Source organism: Hipposideros armiger, unplaced genomic scaffold (assembly GCF_001890085.2).
Source record: "Hipposideros armiger isolate ML-2016 unplaced genomic scaffold, ASM189008v1 scaffold_814, whole genome shotgun sequence".
In the NCBI taxonomy this organism is placed as follows: domain Eukaryota; kingdom Metazoa; phylum Chordata; class Mammalia; order Chiroptera; family Hipposideridae; genus Hipposideros; species Hipposideros armiger.
This window is the reverse complement of record NW_017732164.1, coordinates 476621-503914: the sequence shown is the minus strand read 5'-3', so window position 1 is coordinate 503914 and position 27294 is coordinate 476621. Positions and strand designations below refer to the sequence as shown.

The 27294-nt window shown below is 52.3% G+C and overlaps 2 protein-coding genes across 2 annotated transcripts in view; both read left to right on the top strand.

The window, feature by feature from the left end:
- HERC2 (HECT and RLD domain containing E3 ubiquitin protein ligase 2) overlaps positions 1–14721 on the top strand; it is a 156464-nt gene extending 141743 nt beyond the window's left edge. The window contains exons 79-91 of the mRNA XM_019628905.1: positions 363–524; positions 2446–2537; positions 2734–2873; positions 4901–5088; positions 5500–5697; positions 7256–7339; positions 9955–10096; positions 10224–10418; positions 10868–10980; positions 11424–11614; positions 12467–12572; positions 12814–13026; positions 13696–14721. Of these exons, the coding sequence (XP_019484450.1) occupies positions 363–524; positions 2446–2537; positions 2734–2873; positions 4901–5088; positions 5500–5697; positions 7256–7339; positions 9955–10096; positions 10224–10418; positions 10868–10980; positions 11424–11614; positions 12467–12572; positions 12814–13026; positions 13696–13968 (2097 nt within the window). The 3' untranslated portion in view covers positions 13969–14721. The remainder of the gene's footprint in view (positions 1–362; positions 525–2445; positions 2538–2733; positions 2874–4900; positions 5089–5499; positions 5698–7255; positions 7340–9954; positions 10097–10223; positions 10419–10867; positions 10981–11423; positions 11615–12466; positions 12573–12813; positions 13027–13695) is intronic.
- Positions 14722–16979: 2258 nt separating this feature from the next.
- The window catches only part of OCA2 (OCA2 melanosomal transmembrane protein), a 93864-nt gene continuing 83549 nt past the window's right edge, over positions 16980–27294 (top strand). The window contains exons 1-2 of the mRNA XM_019628904.1: positions 16980–17001; positions 21663–21925. Of these exons, the coding sequence (XP_019484449.1) occupies positions 21684–21925 (242 nt within the window). The 5' untranslated portion in view covers positions 16980–17001; positions 21663–21683. The remainder of the gene's footprint in view (positions 17002–21662; positions 21926–27294) is intronic.

Sequence of the window (27294 nt, the reverse complement as noted above, 5' to 3'; positions counted from 1 at the left end):
TTTTATTTATACTGGTAGGTACTACTTAGCATCTAGCCAAGGGCCTTCTCTTTTAGAAGGTCCACTGCAGTGAGACTGGGGTAGGGGTGCTCACCCCGGGGACACTGGTGGGGAGCTCACCGGGGACACTGGGGTGGGGGGGCTCCCTGGGGACACTGGCGGTGCCCCCTACAGTTGACATGCTTGTAGTTGAATATGTAAAGGGGTTTTCTGTCATCTGATGGGATTGTTGTAACGACCCGCTCTTTGTACAACAGACTTGAACAGGCACTGCACACAGAGAATCCAAGCAGGGCAATGCCTGTCCCTGGTAAACCTGCTTCCTGTTTTGGTCAGTGACCTGGATGTCCCTTTTCTCCAAGGTGGAGGTACTGCAAGGCCACCGGGTGGTCGACATTGCCTGTGGCAGTGGGGATGCCCAGACACTGTGCCTTACAGACGACGACACCGTGTGGTCCTGGGGTGACGGGGACTATGGCAAGCTCGGCCGGGGCGGCAGCGACGGCTGTAAAGTGCCCATGAAGGTATTTCAGCTCCCGCAGTGGGAAAGGGCACCTTTCCTGGTACACCTGGGACCATGGCGAGGTCTGCAGCTCAGGCCACCGTGTGCAGAGCACTGGCCCTGGCTTACATCCCATCCTGTGTCGCAGCTTCTCAGGAGCAGGCAAACCTCACCTTTACCTTCTTGGCAGGACACGTAATGGGTATTTGGGTAAAAGAGAGTGAAAGGCCTATAGCTGTTAAAATATTTCAGGGCTGCCTATGCTCCTGGGAAGTCACGACCTGGCAGGGTGACATAGAGCCAGTGGCTTCATGTGGTGTAGAAACCTATCTGCAGAAAAGGTGGCGGTGTTCACACTCGTCAGTTTTCAGAGGCTGGAAGGTGGACATCCTGAGACCCCCAGGGTTGGGGGTCAGATTGCTACGCCTCTCTCAAATTGCATGACCCTGGGCAGTTTCTTAACTCAGCAGACTGTCGTTTTGTCTTTTGAATGGGTAGTTGGCAGAGGTTAAGTTCATGGGTTAGTTTAGGCCACGTGCTGACATGTCAGGGCCGTTGAGGTGACGTGACTCGTCGTGGATTTGGGCGTGTGATGCTGTGCAGGACGACTGGAAGCTGTCTGTGCTTGGTGTCCCGACCCTGGTTTCTGGCACTGCAGCTGCAGGACAGAGACCCTCATGGGGCACAGGCATCCCTGGGGACGGCCTGCCCCTCGGCTCAACAGGAGACTGGCTGGAACTGTGTGGCTTTTCTTCCTGGAGCTGCACTGCCCAGTCCAGTGGCTGCTGGCCACACGTGGCTGTTTGAGTTTGAATTTAAATCAAGTAAGAGTAAGATTAGGACTCTCTCCCTCACTGGCACCAGCCACATTTCTCGGGCTTAGGAGCTGCATGTGGCTGGTGGCCTCCGTATTGGGGGTGACAAAGAGAGGGATTGTGGCAGGTGCTGCCCAGAGCCCAGGTTGGGGAGACTCCGCCTGGAGGCCATGCTGCAGCTGGCTGTGGGGGACTGCCTTCTCCACAGGCGTCCCGGGCGGGCACTGCTGGGAGACCGGGGCTCAGGGCTGCGTCCTTGTCCTTGTCTCCTCCTGCTCGTCTTGCCCAACAGGCACAAGGCACTTCACCTCAGCTCAGGGTACTTAGGGGCCCACGCTTACGAAAAAGGAGTTGTGACTTTCTCATGCTCAGGAGACCGGGCAACAAACGCTTCGCACCCTCAGGGACTGGGGCACTGGGGGTGGGGCCCACTTGTAATGTGCCTGTGATGGGGGTGGAGCGAGGAGAAACTACGAGAATTAGGGTTTAATTAATTTAAGTTCAAATGTGAGAACTCCAGTCTGAAAGCAGTCACAGGTCAGAGGAACAAAGCTTCCTGGATGAGGACAGACCATGACTAGTTAAGTGATCCCCCTCAGGCCCCCGAGCATGCAGGGACGCCAGGCATTCCAACACTGGCCCCCCCACAGTCATGTTTAATTGGATTCACCTGGACAGGTGGAGTGGGTATGCCTGAAGGCCAGGCCCTGGGCCTCGTGACTGGGCCTCCCCTGCTCTGTGGGCTTCGGTGTCTGGCAGGCTTGAGGACAGACACATGCAGGGTGTGTGGAAGGGGGGCCACCACATCAGAGAGAAACAGAGCTGGGAGAGTGAATTCTGGGGGAAATGATCACTGACCTTCAATCTGACACGTCCACCTCAGTGACATGACGGGGCACGGGCTGATGGCCACCTTCCAGCACATGTGCCCTCACGGCCTGGTGTTCCTACTGCTCCTGAGAACATTTACTTGGTGGAATGGAGTGGGATTTAAGTTGTAATAAATATTTGAGATGAGTAAGGCTTGCAGAGTTCTCCATTAGATTTATTTCCGTTTCCATGTGGGGGTAGCCATCAGCAGAAACCTCAACTGAGTGAGTCTGATGATTGAACCTTTTCCCCTTGTAGATTGACTCCCTCATGGGCCTCGGCGTGGTGAAGGTGGAATGTGGGTCCCAGTTCTCTGTCGCCCTTACCAAGTCTGGCACTGTTTACACCTGGTACGCAACACTTTAATCCCACCACGGTGATGATTAACCTGAAGTTCACATTATCTGTCCTTTGTAGATTGACATGTGATGTGTTCGGCAGGCCATGATTTGTGTCCTGACTCACGGTGCTTGCACCAGGAGGGTGGGGCAGGGTGGTAGATGACATGGCCTTGAACTCCTGGGTTGCGTGTTTCCTCGTGTGCAGGGGCAAAGGCGACTATCACAGGCTGGGCCATGGATCCGATGACCACGTGAGAAGACCTCGGCAGGTGCAGGGGCTGCAGGGGAAGAAAGTTACTGCCATTGCCACTGGCTCCCTGCACTGTGTGTGCTGCACAGAGGATGGTAGGTGGGGGGCCTTCAGTCCAAGCAGCCTGATCAGGGTGATGGGCGAGCTGGGGGCAGACACACTGCACCCTGGACGCGTGTGCGGTCAGCAGGGTTCTGACCCTGTCATCTTCAGCCCCTGGTGTTAACACCCTGAACATGTTACGTTTCATGGCTGTGCCAAAAAGAGCTAACAGAGTAGGCCCGAGACTGCCGCCCTCACAGCGTCCTGCTTACAGGGTCGGCCCCGGCTGGCACCTGGGACCTGGACTTCGGAAGAGCTCGCTGCATTAGACTGTTGGCACAGACCATGTGGTCTCTGCGGAAACCTGCTTCCTCTGGGCTCTGGAATGTGGGCATGGGCCAAGCAGAGGTGCCCATGTGACCAGCCCCGTGAAAACCCTGGGCACCGAGTCTCTGGTACAGGACACAGCATGTGTTGTCACAACTCGCTGCTGGGGGAGGGAAGTACATCCTGAGGGACCCCCCGGAAGAACTTCTGTCTGGTTTCTCCTGGACGTCACCTGTGTGCCTCTTCCCTTGGCTGATCCTGCTCTGTCCTGTCATTGTAATAAACCATAGTTCTGAGGATGACTGTATGCCACTTCCCGGGAGGTCTAGCAAACCTCGAACCTGAGGGGGTCGTGGGAACCCTGGCACAGTAGAAAAGGGACTTTACAGATGGAATTAAGATCGCTAATCAGTGTCTTTATGACATGGATGCCATTCTGGGTTGTTGGCTGAGCCTCGTGTAATCATAAGACTATTGAAAGCAGAAAAGGAGGCCGCAGATCAGTGAGAGATGTGACAGGGTCTTGACTTATCACCACTGCTTTGAAGGTGGCATGAAGGGTCCAATGAATGTGGTGGCTTCTGGAAGCTGGGGCTTGCTGTTAGCTGACAGCTGGCCAGGAACCAGAACCTCAGTCCTACACAGAACTGAACTCTGCCACAATGGAACTCTGCCTGTTCCCGATTGTCTAGGCCCCAAGTGTAGCTGTGACCATTTCCCAGGGAGCCTGGTGTCTGTTCAGAGGACAGGGCTGTTTGCAAGACGAGACATGGTAGGAGTGTTGGGCTGGACCTGCTCCCAGGCTTCAGTGGGCAGAGCCAAGAAATGTGTGAGTGAATGGCACACAAGTCCCATGTGTCTGTACACGTGTGTTGGGCACCTCTGGTGCACACCAGGGCCCCAAGCTCCATTCTGTACCACACGGTTTCTTCTAACTCTTTCTCCTGCCACACTTGTAACTCCTTTGTCTTACAGTGGGAAACTCGGATCTCATTATCCCTAATGGGATGACCGGTGTCCCATCACTGCCTTGTCTCTGTCCCGTGTAAGCCCTCACCCTACTCAGGCTGCCACTGTGTGGAAGTCCTGGTCACTTATGGACACTGATCCGCTGCCCCTGTCCTTGCTCATGCTGACACCACCCAGTGGCTTTAGGGCTGGACGTGGGGAACAGGGGAAGGGGCAGGACACAACACTGCCCTTGATCACACAGGCGTTGTCGTCCCTGGTGGCCCCATGGCTGCTGGCCCCCGAGGAGTCTGCGTCCCCGGGAACTGAGCTCATCCACCCCCAGAAGAGTGGTGTCTCCTGGTGGGAGCCAGCACGGCATGCTGAAAGAAAGGATCTCATCAGCGATGAATGTCGTGTTTAGGATGTGAATAAGCACAGTTCCTTTACAAACATGGACTTTAGTTTAGTTAAAAACTGACTTTCTGTTAAACATAGAAAACCAGTTTGGGTTGTTAAAGATACTGCCATCTGTTTTAATGCTGTTTGTTCTGGTTAGGAACTGCTTTGGCTTGTGAACAAGCACTGTTGGATTTTGAGACCAGAGAAGGCATGCAGGCTACCAGGGGCTGTCAGGACTCTGAATGTTGTGACCAGAGACCTCTAGGCCACACGTGAGATCAATGTCCACACAGCCAGCACCTAGCGGAAGGGCAGTGATGACTGTTTGTGATGGAAGGTGGTGGTGCTTATGCAGTCATTGGTCCTTATATACAATTTCTTGTTCTAAATTCACTCCATTTAGGTGAAGTTTATACATGGGGCGACAATGATGAAGGACAGCTGGGAGACGGAACAACAAATGCCATCCAGAGGCCCCGGTTGGTAGCCGCCCTGCAGGGTAAGAAGGTCAACCGAGTGGCCTGTGGCTCAGCACACACTCTCGCCTGGTCGACCAGCAAGCCTGCCAGTGCCGGGAAGCTGCCCATGCAGGTCGGTCCTGGGGGCCCCAGGGTGCTGCGTGCAGGGTGCAGGTCGTCCCAGTTACTGTTGTGTATTGAGTTGTGTGGGTCACGCAACACCTGACTCTTCCATTAGGTATTTACAGAGGTGTCCATTACCCAACAGTGTATGTAGATCAGTGTGTCACCTTCATTCAAATCTTAGGAACTGTGCAAAGCATCCTGGTCCAGACCACACACACCGTTTAGTAAACGTCTATCTTAGACTAGTGGTCTGCGTACTTGGTGAAGTGTCCTGAGTGCTCTTACGACGGCAAGGCTTTTCACAGAGAGCGCAGGCGTCATGCTGGTCTGTGTTCGGGAGAGCTGTTTTCAAAGCCCGTGTGGGATGCCGGCTCACCTGTGCCCTTGGCCCTGGGATCTCAGTGCGGCCTTGTTTCAGGTCCCCATGGAGTACAACCACCTGCAGGACACCCCGGTGGTGGCCCTACGGAACCGGCTATTGCTGCTGCACCACGTCTCTGAGCTCTTCTGCCCCTGCATCCCCATGTTTGACCTGGAGGGCGCCCTGGACGATGCAGGGCTCGGGCCGTCCGTGGGCTTCCACGCTCTGCGCGGGATCCTGATATCGCAGGGGAAGGTACTCGTACTCGCAGCAGCGTGTGGACACCCGGGTGTCTCTGCAACATTGTAGTCCTGCCAGAGCCCAGAACAGGAGCATAGAGGCACATGTGCTGGGCGCACCCCCGTCTCCTCTCCTCCGTAGCTTACGTTTGTTGCTGCCTTTCCCATCGCATTGTCTGCCTGTCACCTCCCCAGGTGGTCTGGGGGTGCGCAGAGCTAAGCCCCTGTCTGGTAAGGCCCATGCTTGCCTGGCCTTGAGGCTTTCTGGCAGAGCCCACTGGCAGCAGGAAGGAGGATGGCGAGCTCACGTGGCCCCCCTGCCCCCCTGCCCCCCCCCCCATGGCCATAGCAGTCCCATACTGTGGTATAGACCCTCAGTTAATGGCCAGTTTCACACAGTGAACAGACTCATGAAGGAGGTGCCTGAATGTCACCACACAGGTTCCAGCCCATTGATGTTTGTAATAACTTGAGCTTTCTGGGAATGGAGTGCCCAACTCGGGAGGTGGGGTTCCCGTTCCTGGAAGTCATCGAGTTTCCAGCAGACAGATGACAGGATGTCCTGGGAAAGGCTCAGTCACTGGTGGCAGAGTATCCGTGAGGGAAAAGGCTAGTGGTTGGATTGAGGAACCTTAATCCCGAGTGGGATTCTGTGACATGTGCAATCTCTCCTTCATGAAGTAAAACGTAGGTGTTTGGAGTCCCGTCCGAACAGGTTTTGTAGGATTGGCGGTTTCCACCCAGCTAGTGCGGACTGCACACTTTATTTTCTCGTGACTTAGAGACATGGGGACAGCAATAGGATTGCAGTGACAGTGAGAGCTTGCTGACGATGGGGAGCAGGAAAAAGTGGACACGTGGAATTAATACGAAAAACAAGTAGTACATTTGATTACTTTGAGCGTTTTTTCCCCTTCAAAGTGGAGGTGATAATGGGCAAGAAAGGGAAAGGCCTTTCCTGGCGGGGACACAGTGAGAGGCAGGGCGCCGCAGGCTAGGAGCTGAGGGCGCCGGCACCAATCTTGCCGGCCTGTGTCCTGGGCTTGGGTGGCAGAGGTCGCCTACACGCCCAGCCTGTCCCTTTTCTCGCCACCTTCGCCCTGGGAATCACAGGTTACTTTCAGTGCACTGTGCCCACGTGTCCTCTCCCCCACTGCCGTCCCCATCCCCACCCCAAGCCTGGCCCTGCTGCTGCTGCCTGGTTGGGGCCCCAGTTGGGACAGCGACACTTGAGGCAGAATTAGTGTTCAGTGTCCACCTTGCCACGAGTGGGCTTTTCGTCTGGTGGTTTCTGGTTGTTCCTCAGAGCCTGGCTCCAGCTCCTATCCCTTGTGCCCAGTATCTGCTGACCGCGAACAGAGCGCGGGTGGCCTGAACACCACACATGGCTTTGCATATCGACACCAGGCCGCTCCTCTGAGGCTGTGTCAGGACTTGAAAAAGAGTTTGCTGTTGCCCATTCTTGAGAAAGCATGACTTTTGGAAAGAGAAGAATTTAAATAAAACTCTGGCACGATTTATCTGTGGGCAATTCTTTGTGTATCAGATTCTAAATTGTGTCTGTCATGATTTAGGAGGTGGCTTTCCGAAAAGTAGTACAAGCAACAATGGTGCGAGACCGACAGCATGGCCCTGTGGTGGAGCTGAACCGGATCCAGGTAATGGGCCAGCTCTACGCTCTTAGATGCGATGGTTTGGGGCCATGAGCCTTGTCCCCTCAGTGCGGGAGGGAGCGTGCGCCACCTGGCGGAGGGGGCTCCAGATGGGAAGGCCAGTTGCTTTCTTTGTAACAGAGGTAGCAAGCCTTAACCCAAAAGCATAAGGAAAAGGAAAAGTGGGCCAGGTTTCTACCACAGTGGTGACAACTGCTGACGTCGGGGTGGGCAGTGGGGGGTGAAGGGTGTGTGTGTGTGTGTGCTGTAAAATGCCATCCCCTGGTGTTTTGGGCTGTGGGGTCATTGGTGCCCACCAGCTGCCTTTGTCCTAGTCTTTTCTGTCTGAGTCTTCTGCTGGGACTGTGAGGTTGGGCCCCCTTTTCTGGGTTACAGCAGGGCCGCTCAGCAGCAGTGAGTGTCTTCTGTCACACCCTTGACAGAGGGTTAGGCTCTGAGAAGTGGGGCAGGTGGGAAGCATCGAGTTGTAGGTGGCGACAGCCCCCATTTCCCTGGTTCTGGGGCTTACGTAGCCAGAATCACTAAATACTATCTGATGGCTGTAATCAAAAGAAGGAAAAATAGACCATCCTGGAATTTATACTGCTGCCAAGTGTATCTCAGCTCCCAGTCAGAAAATGCAATACAAACAAGAGGCGCCCTGCACTTGACATCTGAAGTGCGAGAGGAACTGGCCGTGCCTCCTGAACCGGAAACGGCATGAAGAACAAGCCCTTTGTTCCCGCACCTTTGTGTGAACACATGATTTGTGCCCTGATGTTGGTTCCATGACTAGGCATTCCCCAGACTTGTACTTGGGGGCATTTTAATCAAGATATAAATGCTTGTCGTTTGTTGGAGCACATGTGACCAGGCTGATGGAAGTGGCTTTTCAGTGACGTCAGAGTGTTCAGAGCTGAGCCGGAGGTCAGTCAGCCCATTCCACAAACAAATGGGCTCTTTAATTAGGTTCACAGAAAAGCTTTTCTTTCCACACCTTGGAGCACCCTTTCGGTTTGCGCTGCATGCTTGGTCTTGGATCACGTGATGAGGTGGCAGGGTGTTCCTGGGTCCTGTGCCAGCGACCTGACACGGGAAGTTCAGTCCAGGGCTTTGGGCATCCGTGTGCCTCGAGGACCTGGGAGCCGTCCTGGGCACAGTTCTGTCTGTCTCTTGTGTCGGGCACCCAGGTGCCTCTTACCTCCTCCACCCTAGCACTGTACCTTGTGTCATGAAAATGCTCAGTGCATGTTTGGAGGAACAGAAGGGCCAGAGGACAGACGGGTTTGTGTCAGGCATTTTCAGAGGCAGACAGACAACCTACGACGCATGTGCACTGTGTGTCTGCCCTCGGTCGGAGCCAGGCCTGTTTCCGTCAGGCTTTTACCCTCCCAAGCGTCCCCTGCGAGATGGAACTGGAATGGCTTTTCAACCAAAGAGAGAGCACAGACCACCATGATCAGAGAAGCGCTCCTTCTTGCACGTGCCAACACAGCACGATGCCATGGGGACCCATTGGGGATACTGTCCCACCGCCTGTGCAAGGTGTTCTCTAGATGGACCCAACACAGACCATGTCCCTGGAAGGATTTCTGTGTTTGTTTGAGTTTGGTTTAGCTTTGTAACAGGATCTGAAAATCCATGCACAGAAACAAATTTTAATTTAACTGCAGAATTTATGCATGCTCATTTCTGAAAATTTACAAAATTAAGATTAAAGACAATTAAAATCCCCTATATTCCTATTGTCCAGAGGTAGCCACAGTCAGTACATGGGCACCTGTCCCCGCAGGCCGCAGCTATGTCACCAGAGCCATGTTCCTTCGCAGAAGTGAGAGCAACAGTTTCTGTTAACTGGCGTGAATGGATGGGATGGGACGTCCCAGTGGGAGGCGGGTCTGTGTCTCATCCCTGTGTAGGGACACAGCTCTCTTCCTTCTGTAGCTCAGCATCCTCTAGGGCTTTGGGGGCCTCAGAGAGCTGCTGTGAGCTTTAATGAAATGATATTTTTGAACATGCAGCCAAATGTGTGGCACCTGGAAAAATTAATTCCACAGGGAACTATTATTATTGTCATCATTCTTGGATTTTCAGTCTTGAGTGTGGCAATTCATGCAGTAAGGAGAATTAGCTGTAACTCAGCCCAATAGCCACTGAGAAGTGAGAGAGGTGAGACTTCACTTGGAGGAGTCTACAGAAAAGTAGTTCTCACAACCATTTTTCCTTAACTTCCCATCTCACCTTCGTCTCAGGCTGAGCTTCCGGGCAGTCACAGCTGAGGCTGCCCGTGGGTGCCGCGTCCACGCCGGGTGAGGGCCTGGTGGGCCTTTGTCTGGCCTGTTGCAAATCGTAAAGTAGGAGGAGGAGTTCAGTTGGAAAAGTGGTTGCATTTGGGAGAGACAAGGGACGCCGAGGGTCGAGTTGGGCCCGTGCAGGTGGGGATGGCCAGGTGGCAGGTTCCACTGTGGCCTAGATAGTGCTCCCAGGTGGGCACAGAGCCTGAGCTGAGCATCTGGGTGCTGCTTGCTGTGTGTGGATGACCGGGCCTGGCGTGAAAGGTAATGACGGGGTGAGTGGCCACGGGCATCTCAGGGCCAGCATGGTATCCTTTTTATTTCCAGGTCAAACGTTCAAGGAGCAAAGGCGGCCTAGCAGGCCCCGATGGGACCAAGTCTGTCTTTGGGCAGATGTGCGCCAAGATGAGCTCATTTAGTCCCGACAGCCTGCTCCTGCCTCACCGTGTCTGGAAGGTCAAGTTTGTGGGTGAGAGCATGTGCGCAGGGTGGGGTGGGTGGCCCTGAGCTGGGTGGTCCTTGAGCCTGGGGCAAGATGCCTGCCTAGCTGCTCCCGCATACTTGATGGGGTGTCTCAGCCTGACCATTCTCCCCAGGGGAGTCCGTGGACGACTGTGGTGGCGGCTACAGCGAGTCCATCGCCGAGATCTGTGAGGAGCTGCAGAACGGACTCACCCCCCTTCTGATCGTCACACCCAACGGGAGGGACGAGTCGGGGGCCAACCGTGACTGCTACCTATTCAGCCCCGCTGCCCGGGCGCCCGTGCACACCAACATGTTTCGCTTCCTCGGTGGGCATGATGCGGGGTCACCGGCGGTGCGCCCGCGGTCAGCTGGTTTTGGCGCTGCTGTGGGGGGTGGTAGACACGCTTTTCCATATGCGGCTGCCAGGATGGGCTAAGACCCGAAGGTGCTTTGTCCCCAGAGGGTCTGAGTGTTTGTGGAGCTGTGGGTCAGAGCTGAGGGGTCTTGGCAGTTGACCTGGACCCAGCCTTCTCTGGGAAGCCCTAGCCATTGCTTGGCTGGCAGCTGACGGTGGAAAGACTTAGAAGAGTCAGAAACCTGACCCTTGGGAACAAAAGAAAAAGTGACTTTAGTAGAGGACAAACGTAAGTCCTGTAAATTTGGGCAGCATTGGTGTAGAAGGCTCCGAGGCCTGGGTCTCTGCAGTGTTGTTGATGAAGCATATGTTGTGTCACCCATTCAAGTGTCTCCTATCACTTGTGCTTGGAACGAGCAGGTGTGTTGCTGGGCATTGCCATCCGCACCGGGAGTCCCCTGAGCCTCAGCCTGGCCGAGCCCGTCTGGAAGCAGCTGGCTGGCATGAGCCTCACCATTGCTGACCTCAGCGAGGTAACGGCCAGGATGGGGCGGTCAGGGCAGTGTGGGGGACCCCGCGGGTCCTGAGCCAGTCCTGGGCGATGAGACTGCTGGTGCAGGCCAGTGTGCTTCCAGGACTTACTAGGCTGTCTGTTTTGTGGTGCTTTGCGGTCTTGGCGGACAGAGTTCTCCGTCCCCCCTGTAGTCAGGCCCCCCTGGGGGCTGTCCTTCACTGGGTGTCCTGACCTCAGGGCCAGATCTATCTATGACCAGTGGCTGGTGCCGTCTCAGCGGTTCATTTTAAGGCCCTCCGTGAATTAGACTCTCCCATTGCTGCTGTCCTCCACTTCCTAGCACGTTCCTTGCATTGGTAGCCGCGTGGTCTGCCCTGGGCAGACCACGGTCCCCATTCAGTGAGCTGGGGCCTGGGGTGCGGGGACAACCCTCATTGACACACCGACCCCCTCCCTTGAAAGGTGGACAAAGACTTCATCCCTGGGCTCATGTACATCCGTGACAATGAGGCCACTTCAGAGGAGTTCGAGGCCATGAGCCTGCCCTTCACAGTGCCCAGCGCCAGTGGCCAGGACATCCAGCTGAGCTCCAAGTACACGCACATCACACTGGACAACCGGGCCGAGTACGTCCGGCTGGCCATAAACTACAGGTGTGTGCTCACCTGCCTCCTTCGCTTTGATTCAGGAGGCGGCAGAAACAGCAGACGGTTTGCATGGTGGCTGTGTGTTTTCGGAAGTGTCATGTGCAGTAAGACATTACTGGACTGTGGTCCCCAGAGCTGATTTTGTGACCAGGGTCACCTCTGAGGACTTGCTGTCCTCACCTGAGGCTCCTAGCTCATAGGCACACCAAGGTGAATAGCGTTCCCCTGGTGCTGGGGACTGTCCCAGCAGAGGTCACGCTGTTTGTGTGCTCCCCTTGGTGGTCTGTCACCTCTCCTGTCCTGCCAGCATTCAAGCCTTGTTGCTGTATGGCGGGTCAGCCGTGGTGCTCACAGCTCCCACAGCTCATCGTGGCCCCACCTGACGATCGAGGCCACTCAGCGTGGTTCTCAGGCCTCGCCTCCAGAGGCATCTGGCTGGTGTGGGGACAGGGCCCCAGATGTCAGCCGGCTATACTGGCTGGGCTCTGGCTGAGAGTGGTCCTGGCAGGTGTCCTGTGCTGAGCTGTCCCCGGCGTCCGATGCTGCCTGGTGCTCTAAGTCACTGGTCGTGAGGGCCCTGAAGGTGCACATGTGTAGAGCGTTCTCCCAGGGGGCCGCTGAGCCGGGCTCTGATGCTGTGTGACCATAGCACTCCTGGGAAGGACAGAGGGGACACTGAGGATGGCATCTTGGATGGTGTGTGGCTACAGGTTATTTCTGAGCTTGTCGCCTATGTGTTGGTCTCCATGAATCGGGCCGGGAGGCCACACCTCAGTCATCTGCGTGTCAGGCCGTGTCTGAGCAGAACAAGATCTCTGTCACCAAAGGTCGAAACACAAAGTGAGTTTTTCCTTTCAGACTCCATGAATTTGATGAGCAAGTGGCTGCCGTTCGCGAGGGAATGGCCCGAGTCGTGCCTGTCCCCCTGCTTTCTTTGTTCACTGGATACGAGTTGGAGACAATGGTATGCCCCCTTCACGTGCCGCGCGCCCTGGGGACGTCCTTTTCGTGGTGACCTACCTAATCAGTGCCACTAGCCAGTCCCAGCTCAGTCTGAGACCTGAGACGCCCAGGGAGCGTGTGTGCCTTCCTCCCAGAGTGGGCACCAGACACACGGGCCCTCCTCCTGCCCGTTCTATCACCGCCCTCCTCACACTGGCCATGGGGACAAAAAAGGCCGAGTGCCAGCCTGACTGTCCCTGCAGGTGTGCGGCAGCCCGGACATCCCTCTGCACCTGCTGAAGTCGGTGGCCACGTATAAGGGGACCGAGCCGGGCGCGCCCCTGGTGCAGTGGTTCTGGGAGGTGATGGAGACACTGTCCACCAGCGAGCGCTCCCTCTTCCTGCGCTTCGTGTGGGGTCGCACACGGCTGCCCAGGACCATCGCTGACTTCCGCGGCCGTGACTTCGTCATCCAGGTGTGGCTTCCCCCTTTCCTGGGAAAACTGGAAGATGCCCACTTTGGGCTGCAGGTCTCCAGTGACAGCACCTGCTTCCTGTCCCCAAGCTCACTCATTTCAGGGGTTTGTGTGACTCTGGTTGAATCAACTAAGTCACTGAGAAATGCCGCTTTCTGAGGACAGTCAGCTGGCAGACCGGCAGAAGCAGAGTCCTGACTCGGGCCCAACAGTCAGAAACGGGCTGTCACTGGGTGAAATGACTGTCCTGGTAGCTGCACCATGCGGGGCAGGTTAGGCTGGAGGGTCTGCTATCCCTGCAGGTCACAAAAACTGTTGGAGGTCCTCAAGCGCTCGGGTAGTTTTTCTCTGTGAGGCTAGTGGCCGGCTCTGTAGTGGTTGGAAGTAGGTGGGTGGTGTCAAGGACAGCTGGGGTCCCCCTTAGGGTGGGAGGAGCCATCTCACCTTCACAGCATTAATTTGTAAGATGTGGTCGTCACAGTCACCCATTGCTATTTGTTACAAGTCCTAGGAAGTCATGTTTCTAAACTTGGCTACATTATGTTTTCCGATATTTTGTTCTTGGCCCGGACATATGATGATTTCTGTGAGTGGAGAGTAGTGGACATCATGGATTGTCTGTCCCTGGGCGTCCGGCGTCTCTGATCACCTTGCACTTCTTGCCAACAGGTGCTGGACAAGTACAGCCCCCCCGACCACTTCCTGCCTGAGTCCTACACCTGCTTCTTCCTGCTGAAGCTGCCCCGGTACAGCTGCAAGCAGGTTCTTGCACAGAAGCTCAAGTATGCCATCCACTTCTGCAAGTCCATCGACACGGACGACTACGCCCGTGTGGCCCTCACGGGCGGGCCGGCCACCGGTGGCAGCAGTGACAGCTCAGACAACGAGGACGTGGACTCCTTTGCTTCTGACTCCACACAGGACTACCTGACGGGACACTGAGATGGCCAGGCGTGGGGACAGTGTCCCCACACGCCCGGGCGGTCAGCATGAGGATGGTGCCCCTACAACGCCTGGGCGGTCAGCATGGGGATGGTGCCCCTACTCGCCCAGGCAGTCAGCGTGGGGACGGTGCTCCTACACACCCAGGCGGTCGGCATGGGGCCAGTGCCCCTCCATGCCCAGGCACGGGGACTGCTGGCTCGGGGTTGGCGTGCTGACCCGATAATGTCAGACGTCAGCCTTGTGCGTGGGCATGGTGTGGACACTGACACTTCTGACTTAAAAGGGTCCCCACGCGGGATGGTGCGTCACACGCAGGACTTCATGCTCACTGGCATGTGTGCGTGTTGCCGTGAACGCTGACAGGCGGGGTCCCAGGGTGAGCTAAGAGCCTCCCATGTGGCTGCCGTTTGTGCCCTCTGCCCAGCCCTCAGGGTGCATACCATCTCGACCGCTTGTGGGACACTGTGTGACAGTGAGACCGTACTATAAATACTTCAGCCGATTTCACTATGAATTGGTTCATAAAAAGTCTTCAAACACAAAGCGATGGGTGTTGCTTGAATGCACCCAGGTTTGGCCGTCGGTGTTCCTCGCGGTGCACGTGTTAACGTGTGGGGCGTGTCACAGATCCAGGGTGCTCTGTCAGCAGCCATAGCCCCTGTCATGGAAAGTGGACTCTAACTAATGTCTGTGTCATGTATGCGCCTAAATTTTAACTCCCATTAAATAAAACATCTGCCACAGCTGTCAGCCGAAGTTGCTTATCGGGTTGGCGAGCTCAGGTGGGTGTGCCACGAAGAAAGGATAAGTGAGCCTTTGATACGGAGTTAATTACAGCCATGCCAGTCACAGAACCAAAGTCACTGCAGTGACAGGGCTGGTCCTCCAGACACGGAGTATCCCCCATCGTCTACCCATCTGTCTTCGGTCCTGGTGCTGTCCCAGTGGCCCGGGGGCAGGGAGTGTCTGTGGCCCAGTGGGCCATGGGGCAGATTGTGCAAGTGGCAGGCTATGGATGGTGGGAAAATCAGCCCACAGGTCTAGCGCACTAGAACTTGAGGAAGATGGTACCAGACGTGTTGGTATTTCGTGCTGGGACACTGTTCATTTATTCAGGGACCCCATGCTTTGCGTGAGAGGATCCAGAGAGAGGAAGTTTCTTCCTGGAACTTACCCATGACCAAACTGATGGATCTCCAGATTAGCATCCCCCCTTTTTTTTTAACTTGGCTCCAAATTTCCATAAGCTGGGAGGTTTTGAATCACCAGCCCTTTCATTGTTAGTCAGTTTTGCTGCCGACAAACCACCCCCAAAGTTGGTGGCAAACAAGCGGCATTTATTTCTCTTGGCTAGTCTTGGATGAGAGGTATAGACAATGGATTAGGTGGGGCTGTGCCCCACATGTATTTCTGACTACTCACAGCAAGACAGCAAGTGACTATCACCTCCACCCACATGCGTGCGGTGGGCCAACTCCCAAATCAGTGGCTGGCAAATGTATCCTGCATCCTGAAGCCATTCTCAAAGTCTTGTCTGAGGAGCCCCTGGGAGGGGTGACCACGAGGTCCTCTTTCTTCCCGACCAAATTTCCTTCCCATCTTTCGACCAAAACAGCATGTTGTAACACGTGGGCTGCAGAAGCCACATAGTAAAGAGATTGATAAAGATGTCAGTGCCATCCTTCTCATGAATTTTTTTGTTATGGAAAGTTAATTTTTCAAAACAGTATGCATGTTAATAAGCAGTGGGTTTACCTTTATTTTCAAATGAATGTATATTGTAAACATTTTCAGTTTTAATTTTCAGTATGGTACTATTGAGAGGGAGCCCAGATAAAAACTCCTGAGCATCCTAAAGAGCTCTTAAGTGAAAAAGGGTCTGGAGACCAAATCTGCTGCAGAGGGTGGACCTGCAAATTCCCCCAGGGGTGGTATGACCTGGCCTGCCACACCAGTGCTACCTGCACTGTCCCCGAAGCAACTGCCTAAGGCAAATGCCTCAAGAGCCCTTTTCTTTTAAACTTCAGAAATAGTGGAGGATTATCTATTCTACTCACACACAAAAAAAAGGGACTTTGATTTTCATGGTAAGTTTTTTTCGTTTTTTTGCCCAAAACAAATCTCTAGGACAGTTACATATCATTTTCAATTTAATTTTTTACTCATCTGATGAATGAAGACTGAAGTTATATCCTCATGGAAGTTTGAAACTTGTGCGACAGGACCTATGGAAAGGTCAGCTGGGAAAGATGGCCCATCTGTGTTGGGGACTACAGGACTGCAGTCACGCTGAGGAACGCCCGGTAACTATTGGCAGGTCCCACCTTACTTTGAATTGTGGGTTAATCCCTTCGGAGGCAGGTAGGTAGTGTGATGCATCATGTTTGTTTTTCTACCAATAAAAGTGGCCTGGCTGTGTTGTTGCAGGGGCCCAGGTCTGGCAGACACATCTCGTCACCCACAAGTGGCATAAGGGAAGGTGGAGGCAGTACCTGGCCACGTGTCCAGTGGACTGTTCTACTGGGTGTTCATTTTCATCAGCATGAAATAGCCTGTGGTCACTGTGACCACTGGCTTCTTGGGTGGTTAACTGGAAACCTCAGGGTTAACTGGGACTCTGGGAATTCCAGAGAGCTTGCTAAGTCCATGCACGTGTCAGCTGCCCTGACCCAAGACTAGCCAAGACACTGTCAAATGGGGGCCCCTGGAGAATCGGGAGGAGTCTGAGAGTGACATTGCTTTTGAAATGTGAGACTGAGAGGGAGAGCTTTTCACAGGTGTAACCTTGGCAACAGCTCTAGGCTGGACGGGGACAAGCCATGAGGAAATGAGGAACGCTGGTCAGGTTCACCAGCTCGAGCAGACAACATAAAATGCAGAACATAACAAAGTAGGCAGAATGTTCCGTGGGCTGGCGCATCCCAGTTTAACGAGTGCCCGTCCGCCTTCCCAAAGCAGAGTTTGAAGTGGGCGCGGCGCGTGGAGGCCGCCTGTCACCGGCAGTCCCTCTTCTGTCCCTCATTCCTTGGGGTAGGTCGGTCCCCTCCGGGTCCTGCGGCCGCCTGGGGGCGTGACTGGTGCCTTTTGGGGGCGTGGCCAGGCTGGGGACAGCGCCCCCGCGGGCGCCCACAGAGCTCGTGCTCCGGACAGCGCTCCGCTGGGCATTTGGCGCTGGCAGTCCCGACCTTACACTTCGCTTGCGGATAAAGCGCGTTTCCAGGTGGGTCGCGGGAGGCAAGAGGTGAGAGCAGGCAGGGTTTTAATAAGCTTGTGTCGGGTGGTCGCTCTGCGGGGCGGAGCTGGGAAAACTGGTGCACACACGTGGAAGCCTGAGCCGCAGGGTGACGGACGCAAGGGCAGCGGCTCCCTGGGGAGGGTCCCGGGTGCGGATGCAGGATGCAGCAGAGGGAGCCGGAGTCCGCAAAAGCCCGCATTCAGCTCGGCCTGCGGGCCGCTAGGCTCCTCGCGCGGGCCTCGCACGCAAGCGCGTGTCAGGCGCTTCTGGGAACCGAATGTGCGGGCGAGAACTTTAATCCCTCAGCGCCGCTGCTTCTTCCTGCGCCACCCACAGTAGAATTATGTGGACTTAATGTCGCCAGCTTTTCCCAGGACATGGCTGGGTCAGGGGGTGCCCCCCTTTCCCTTGCATAGGGCCAGGCTGCGTGGGAAGCTCCCAAGGAAGTCGTCGGGCCCTGATTTAGGGCAGATGATAACTCCGCAATGTGCAGTGATTCCGAGGGAGGAAGGGAGAGCAGGAGGCTGCTCTGTGGGCAGCAGCTCTGCTGGGAACACAGGCAGTCTGCTGTCACCTAAGGCACCTAGGAAAGGCCAGCCTGTTGGGGGTGAGCATGGGTCTCTGTCCAGGTGGCTGGGGCAAGGTGTGGGGTGATCTTGCATGCTTGGGGCTGGAGAGCATGCATGCATATGGCATTCCAACTCACGAAACTGCTAATGAGCAAAACTCACCAGAAACAACAGGTGAAAGCTCTTAGCCAGCTCTACAGGACACAAGCTGCTTGTGGTTGAAGATTTAGTTTACACCTCAGTGCAGTTCACATCACGTGTAAAGTGGGAGTGATTTAGCAGCATAAGTTACCCAAGTTTTATCACACTGATGAAAAGCAAATGATGACATTGTGAGAAGGCCACGGCACCCTGGGGGCTTAGCTGAGGTTTGGGATTGTCAGGAATTATCGAGGAGAGGGTGGCCCTGGCTGCTGCTGGAAACCCAGCAGCGCCCACAGCTGACACACCCCGGACAGGTTTTAAGCCAGAGGCCAGGTAGTCAGATATGTGTTCTGGAAAGCTCACTATGGCTGGGTGGTAGGGAGCAGCTGGCGGGCTGGAGAAAGCCCCTGCTTAGTCCTGCTGTCTGACAGCTGGCTGCACAGCCAGGGCAGGGGAGAACTTCATAGGTGAGGGGTCTGCAAGGTGGGTGGGTCATCAGGGGACTCGGGGTTTGTTATGGATGCACCTGGATGCACAGGGCACTGAGGAAGGGCCAGGAACGGCCTCAGGACATGAGGGGGGTGGTGTGTTTGGGCACCTTTGAGACATCAAGGGAGACAAGAAGGCAGCTGGACACAGTGGTCTGGGCTGCAGAGGGGACCTTGGGGATCATCTGTCCACGGATGAGCACCTCGCCCGCTGGTTGGATTTTCCGGAGTTTTGATGCTGGACATTGTCATTGTTGTCACTTTGCGCTCCTTGGCCGGGCGTGGAGGCTCGTCCTTGTCCTTGTGGTCTCTGCCCCCCACACTCCCACTCCCATCCCCCGCACCCTCAGGAAGCCTGCTTCTTTCGCTGGCCGTGCGCGGTGAGACCAGCGGTCGGGCCATCACCTGCTGCCCACCGCATGGGACCAGGCGCTCTCCGTAGGGGGCCGAGCGAAGACTGGAGCCCTAGTGCAGGTCTCTTGTTTCGGGGAGCAAAGAACAGTTTCCAAACTGGTTTTCAGGACGGGTGAAAGCCAACAACACGGCGACACAGAAATAAGCGAAAGAACTTGAAGTGAGGGAGACAGAGCCGATTCCTCCCCGCACGCGGGCTGGCGGGGTGCCTGGCAAGTACGCTGGAGAGCTGGGGCTTCTAGGCAAAGCCCACCGCGGCCTTCCCGCACAGCCCTCCTCCTGCCTCTTCTCACAGGCTGGGAGGAAACGACTCTAAAACGAGAAAAGGGATCTCAAACCGTGCTGTTTGGCTGAATGTTTTAGAAGCTTTTAACCAAGCTCACATGGTGCAAAACCCATCTGCGGTCTGTGTCCTGGCTTGCAGAGGGCTGAGGGCACAGCCCCCTGCGCTTCCTGGGCGGGGACACATCGGCCTCTGCGCAAGGCCGGCTGAGGAGGAGGCTGACCCGGGACCTGGTCTCCTCCGGCCTCCTGAGCCCCAGCGACTGCGCCTGCCCTTTCCCTGTGCTTCATCAACTAGAAAGAGCGCCCAAAGCACTAAGGAGACAGTTGGGTCACAGACACACCCACGCCCACAAGACAGCCACGCACCCAGGACACAACCATGCCCTGGAAGGCAGGACCACGCTCCCAATAACACAGACAGGCACTCGGAGAAATGACCACGCCCTCACACCGGCAGTCGCGCCCCCGCGGGTAGAGCCACGCCCCTGCGGACAGGGCCACGGCCCCCCTGCCCCCCCACTGCCGATGCAGCCACAGCCCCGTGGACTCAGCCGCACGGACAGTCTGGCCTGAACAACGTTTTACGTGGAGAAGAACATTCGATGACCTCTTACGTGGAGAAGAACATTCGATGACCGGGCTGTTTTCTCAGGGCTGTAAGAGGAGAGAATTGACTGGCGTGATTTCTTTCTAATAACGTTTTCAAGCAGCCGATAGACCTTTTTCTTCCTCTCCTTTCATTGTTGCATTATGTCAAACGACTAAGGAGCTCGAAAGACAGTGTAGGTGAAGGGCCTGCAAGGCGAGTGGGTGGGACAATTTGCAAAGAAACCCTTTTCCCAACGATATGTGAGGCCGCTAAGTTCGCGCTTCTGTAGAAGTGACACCAGCCTCGCCTGCATAATTCAGCGGGCCTACTGGTGTGGCTGCGCGGGAAAAGGCGCCGCGTCTCCAGGACGGGCCACGTGCCTGCCCGGCTGCAGGGCTGCGGGGTACCGCGGGCAGGTTCCTGGGGCCTCCCTCGCGCTCCCGCCTGCACACGTTCATTAGCACCGAGCCTGGGCTCTGCTCCATAAATGCCAACAAACCCCAGCCAAGTCCTGACAGAGACATCGGGGAGGGCTGGGGTGTGGACAGCTGCACCTCCCTATTCTTACACTTCACTCGGCCGGCCATCCCTCAGGCCCAAGAAAAGGCTACGGGACAAAGACCAAGTGGAGAAGGGCCCAGAGACAGACCACCCGCCTTCCCGGGCTGGGGCAGATAGGCCACCGCCAGTGCCCCGTCCCTGTGCGCTCTCCCCTCCCCCCACCACCACGCTTGCACCAGTGCTGTGGCCCCAAGAGCCCCTCCATCACACCCTGGGCGCGTCTGCGGGAGGAGCGGCGAAGGCGAAACAGCGTCAGCCTGGAAACAACTCAAATGCTTTCATTTCACTTTTCAACACAATCACATTCTAACAACGCTCTGTCTTCTGCTTACTGATGAGAAAGTCATCATTTTTAACATACGCAGTGGGTTAAGGCAGGGAGATCATAATAGAAAGGATGTAAGACTTCCTTGGTCATTTGGGTTTCTTCAAATGCCATTGCCTTTCTGTTTGAAGTAAATTCTGATTCCACCAGAAACTGTGGCTTCACCGACTGTTAGCGCCCCCTCTTACTCAGTTGTGAATATAAGCCACTTACTTGTACTTGCTTTGAACTCCCCCTGTCCTCTGTCTTCTTGAATTTGTGATCATGGGGCATTTCCAGTCTCAGTGTGAATTAGGTGACAAGGAGTGGTGAACCCACAAATTATACTCAGCCCGCCCACCAGCACGTGCATTGCTTCCCAATGCTGCAAATCCTACCCAACCAAGGCTCACAGTGATTCCTGGCTTTACAGCAACACTTGACAGCAAACCAAAAGTCATTGCTGAAGTTGTGGGATGCTGCCAAATGTCAAAAAATTAAATGGCAATGGTTTGAAATATAATCCAAAAAGTAGGGCATGATGACCTTACAATTATAGTAATTTTTCTCATTGTTATAGGTATTATTATTTTCTCATTACAAAAGTATTATTTTGCTAGATACAAAAACTGGTTAAAACCATAGCATAGACAGAGACGAGGAGAAAACCCCAATCATCTTTTCCTCCACCACCCACAGGTAGCCACGTTCTGGTGGCTGTGTCTTTTTGGTCTTCTGTTCTACGCATATTTATTTCAAGAAAAATACCCCGGTATCAACATTTCCCCCAGATACTTAACAATTCCCAGTACCAGTCAATATCCCTAGAACATTATTATGGTTGCACAGCATTTCATACTTTGCACAGATCACAACTTACCTAAGTAATGCTCTGCTGTTGAATATGTAGGTCCCTTCTGATGGAAATGTGCTAAAATGTTCATCCTTGGAGATGAGCAGACACTGTTTCCTGTGTGGTATTAGAACGCTGGGACACTGGAAGGGCCTCATTTTAAGAGGCCTTCCTGTCATGCCGTTCAGAAGCCTGCACCCCCAGAGTGTGTGCTTTAACCAATAGCGGCTTCTTTCTGGCTGACCCCAGTGAGAAGAGTGGCAGCAGGACATGCACCTAGAGAACAAAGGTGGCAGGCTGACCTCTGGTGTGCTGGAGATGGAGCTGCATCAGACTTCGGTTCCCACGAGTGCTGGCCTCGGAGGGCCAGTGCTGGAGGGACGCAGCAACCGCAGGCCCCAGCACGGAGTCAGCAGAGCAGACCCCCCGAGCCCTGACCCCAGTGGGGTGGCCGGACAGAGCTGCTGGGCTCCTGTGGACCAGGATTTTGGATCATTCCTCACAGAGCGGAGGTGAGTGTAAAATAGTTTTAACTTGTAAAGTTGGAATGCACAAATATTGGATTTCCATGAGGATAGTTCCCCTACACATTTTTATGGGAAAGGTTTCCAGATATTATGCAAGAATCTTTCCAGCATTACATCACTTTCCTGGCCTCTAGAGCATTATTATGGTTGAATGCTATTTCTAAAATGTGGCTAACATATATCCAAAAAAATAAAAATAAAAATAGATATGGGAGTTTTACCTTCAAGACTTGGCATTTACTATATTATTTAAGGCATTAAAAGTGTTACATGAATTTAAAAGCACCATATATATACATATATATATATATATATGTATATGTATATATATATATATATATCTTAGAACATGTTTTATTTCTGTAAATATATCAAATGAACCAATTGGATTTACATAAAAAGAAAAACTTTTTTTTTTTAATTGGGGAATTGGGGGATGGGAACAGTGCTGGGGAATCGGGGGAAGGGGAACAGACAAGTTGCTGTCCTTTTGTTCTTCAGTCTAGTTGTGGAGGATGTTGCTTCACTGGCCCAAGTTGGCACCATCATTGTGCTCTTCCCGGGCGAGGCAGATCAGTTGCCGGCTTCTGGACGGCCGCTCACAGCGGCTGCTGGCTGCTGGCTGCTCACTGCGGCTGCAGGCCACTCATGCTGGCGGCTGGCTACATACGGTAGCCCATGGCAACCCACTGAAGCAGGGGACTGCAACCTATGCCGTCGCCGGTGACTCACGGCAGCCCAGCTCCAGGTTGAGCTGTTGTTCAGCATCTTAGCTGTAGAGGGCAGTGTCACTGGCCCTCGTATGTGGGATCCGAACCTGGGCCCTCTGGCGTCCCAAGCCAGTTCTTAACCAACACGCCACTCAGCTGGCCCAAAAGAAAAACTTTTTATCAACCCTTAAATATTTGCCAATGTAAAAACAACAAACAGATATAAAAGTAGCGTCCTATGAGTGTCTCTGTGCACCCATGGGGGATATACTGGTTACCCTGCAGATCTGGGTCACTTTTCCCCACAGGCCCTGACTCACGCAGTGCCGACGATCTGTCATTGCAACACGTAAAGCATCACAGAAATGCATAAAGTGTAGCCTATGGTCCTGCTGCCTGCCGTGGTCCTGTCCTCTTCCCTTCTCCCGGGTAAAGCCTGTCCTGACAGTCCAGCTCACCAATGCACGTGTTCACACTTTCACTACATGTCTATGGATCACTAAATAGTTTACACTCTTGTTTTGCAAATGGTGAAACTTTGGGTTGCTCTTTTTGTTGAGTTGTATGAGTTCTTTATACATTTTGGATATTAACCCCTTACCAGAGTATCATTGGTGAATATCTTATCCCATTCAGTAGGGCATCTTTTTGTTTTGTTGGTTGTTTCCGTTGCTGTGTAAAAACCTTTTAGTTTGATGTAGTCCCATTTGTTTATTTTTTCTTTTGTTTCCTTGCACGAGGAGACATATCCAAAAAGATGTTGCTAAGAGCAATGTCAGAGAGTTCACTGCCCATGTTTTCTCCTAGGAGTTTTATGGTTTCAGGTCTTAGATTTAAGTCATTAATCCATTTTGAGCTTATTCCTGTATGTGGTATGAGAAAGGGTCTAGTTTCATTGTTTTGCATGTATGTGTCCAATTTTCCCCAAACCATCTATTGAACAGACTGTCTTTACCCCAATGTATATTCTTGCCTCCTTTGTCATAGATTAATTGACCATATAGGGGTGGGTTTATTTCTGGGCTCTCCATTCTGTTCCATTGATCTATGTGTTTGTTTTTCTGCCAGTATCATGCTGTTTTGATTACCAAAGCCTTGATATCAGGTAGTGTGATACCTCCATCTTTGTTCTTCTTTCTCAAGATTGCTGTGGCTATTCAGGGTCTTTTGTGGTTCTATATAACATTTAGGAATATTTGTTCTAGTTCTGTGAAAAATGCCATTGGTGTTTTGATAGGGATTGCATTAAATCTATATATTGCTTTGGGTAGTGTGGACATGTTAATGATGTTAATTCTTCTCATCCATGAGCATGGTATATGCTTACATTTATTTGCATCTTGTTCAGTTTATCTCTCCCGTGTCTTATAATTTTTTGAGTACAGGCCTTTTTCCTCCTTGATTAGACTTATTCCTGGGCATTTTATTATTTTTCTGATGCATTTGTAAAAGGGATTGTTTTCTTAATTTCTCTTTCTGATAGTTCGTTATTAGTGTATAAAAATGCAACCAATTTCTGAATATTAATTTTGCATTCTGCTGTTTTACTGGATTCATTTATCGTTTTTTTTGTTTTTTTTTTGGTGGAGTCTTTAGGTTTCTCTACATAAAATATCATGTCATCTGCAAATAATGACAGTTTTACTTCTTTTCCAATTTGGATTCCCTTTTTTTCTCTTTCTTTTCTGATTGCTAAGGCTACGACTTCTAATACTGTGTTGAATAAAAATGGTGAAAGTGGACATCCTTGTCTTGTTCCTGATCATAAAGAAAAATCTTCAGCTTTTCATTGATGAATATGAGGTTAGCTGTGGGTTTGTCACTTACGGTCTTTACTATGTTGAGGAAGTTCCCCCTATCCCCATTTTGTTGGGCATGGATGTTGGATTTTGTGAAGTGCTTTTTCTGCTTCTATTGCTGTGATCATATGGTTTTTATCCTACCATTTGTTTATGTGGTGTATCCCAGGGGAAAATAGATACTGATGAAATTTGTGAATTTTGAAAGCAGCCAGGCTTACATGTGAAGTCAGAGAAATGTCAGTGCAGTTTCTCTTTTCCAGAAGGAGAAAAGGTCAGGAAAAATATAGGTCTCATCAATATTTTCTACCTTGATTAAGTCAGAAAGAAACTACTAGGCTTTTAATTCTGTGGATCGCCATTTTTATATCCAAGCTTGGGAATGTGTGCTTCTTGAGCAATCCTGGGTCCTCTCTAGGTGCAGTTTGTGAGTTCTCTGTCCTCCAGGATGGCAGGTCAGGGATTCTGTGAAGCAACAGGGTCCGAAGGCCTCTCTGTGCTTCCCCTCTTTGCAGAGAGGAATGGACTTGAAATAATGGGAAATAATATCTGGACAGTGTCAACTCAAGTTTAAATTTGGAATGGCCTGAAGCCTCCTTGGGAGAATATCTAGTGAAACTCATTTTATTTTTGGCTTTTTAGAAACACAACTAAATATAAAAAAAGCTTAGAAATCACTCCTGTACACTTACATACAATCATAAAATACTTTGTGTACACAAAATGCATCTGAAATGTTACATAATGAGATCAGCCAAATATGGCCACCTTGGAGGAAATGAAATGTACTTGTGACTTTCCCCATTTCTAATTTCCCTCCTTTGTGGTAATGTGGCAAGTTTCCCGCCTGTGGGTGGTTGTGCTGCTGCAAGCTGTGCGAGGCCCACAGAGGTGCATCTAAGGAACATTAGCACCTCCACTTTTCTTCCGAGGGCCAGTGGTGATCTTAAGCACATCATTGATTTCATGGTTTGGAGAACTGTTTTTAGTCCGAAGCCAACCTCATGCAAATAAGCTATCATTACTGGGGTTTAACCCATTCATTCATTATTAAGAATCTAGATGGAACTGGATACCACCTAAGGTACCAGATAAAACAAGATGGAAATAAGATGGCAACTATGCATAAGGAGCTCACAGTCTAATGGAAATCATTAAATCAATAGCCAAGCTCTATCTTTATGCATTTACATCTCATCCAATGCAACAAAACTGAGTTTTTCCCTGTTAACATACATTACATAGCTGAGAAAATAGAAGCTTAGGGTGATCAAACAATGTGAGTGGAGTCACTGTAACAGCTCTCCCAGAAATGCTGTGTAACAAACCACTCCAGGGACTGACAGAAAACACCTGGATATTAGTTGATTCATTGAGACATTTACCTAAATACACCTGAGGTCCTTTTGGATGTACAGTTATGAGAGATGGAAATTTAAAAAGCCCAAATAAATCTTGCAGCCAGTTTGAACAGATAAAAGTGCACCAGTTATTAAACCCCGGCAGAATTCATCATCTGCCTCCCTTCTCTCATCTATGCTACCTGGGGGCATCTCTACACCTCATTGGAGGCCCTGAGGACACAGCCCTCAGTTGTCTGTGTTCCCTGGAGGTTGTGCCCTGAGGACACTCGCTGGCCTGAGACAGACTCCTCTGACTTCCATGTGATGTGGTGGGTGTTGTTGTACACAGCTCGGGGCCCTGGTTTCATTCATCCATGAGACCAGAGTCTAATTTTCTGTGTCACCGGTGCATGCCTGAATCAGAGAGAGAAAGTGGTGGAAGTATTTTTCTTCAGATTTGCTCTTTGCTCTCCATTTATGGTCTGAGTTGCTGTTCTTTCCCTGGTGAGTGTTTCACAGCATCCGTAGCAGCTCTGCATGACCTGGGCTCCATTAGGAAAGGCCATGTGCTAGCATACAAAATGACACATTCCTAATAATGAGGAATGAAAGGATTTCTGCAACTCTTCATGGAATACTGGTTGCTTTCCTACTCATGTGTCCTTCAATGAGGCCGACCACATATGCTGGTGGACTCTGTTGTGTCTGGGCAGTTACCTCCCTCTGGGATAGTTTCTGATTTGGATAAGTTTATGGTGGCCCTTCCTCCAGGGGACAGGCCAGCACAGTGGAGGGACGTCCTATAGAACATGGACCTTTGCTTTGCTTCAGCTGTGGCTTCTGTCCCCCAATATCCTTCCCCACCGCCATGCTGGTTTGCATTTCATTATGACTCTCTTGGCCCTGACTTCTGCTTGGTGTCCCAAAGGAAGCCATTAGGATATTTTCATTGTGTGATATTTAAATATTGTCATCTCAAGAAATAGAATTTTCTGAGCATAAAAGAGCCCATCAGACAATGAATGGTTTCCTTGATGAAAAGCTCTGCCTGGAATAACAGACATTGCTGGACTCTACTGTTAATTCTAAAATGAGCCCCAAAGTCTCGGTCCCACAGCATCTGGACTCCTGTGTGAGTTTCTGATTTTCATCTCCAATCTGGCTCATGCTGGGAGGAGAATTGTTTCTAATGGTCTCTCCTAAAACTCCAGCTTTTTACAATAAAGATTTAACTTTAGTAAAATTCTCACATAAGATGTATCACTGACTCACTCATGTTCTTGAATGTGGGCCCTGATTGCTGGTGAAGACCCGCCATTTTTTTTTAAAGGTTTTTGTTTTTTTTTTAATTGGGGAATTGGGAGATGGGAATAGTGCTGGGGAATTGGGGGAAGGGGAACAGGCAAGTTGCTGTTCTTTTGTTCTTCAGTCTAGTTGTGGAGGACGTTGCTTCACTGGCCCAAGTTGGCACCATCATTGCACTCTTCCCTGGCGAGGCAGAT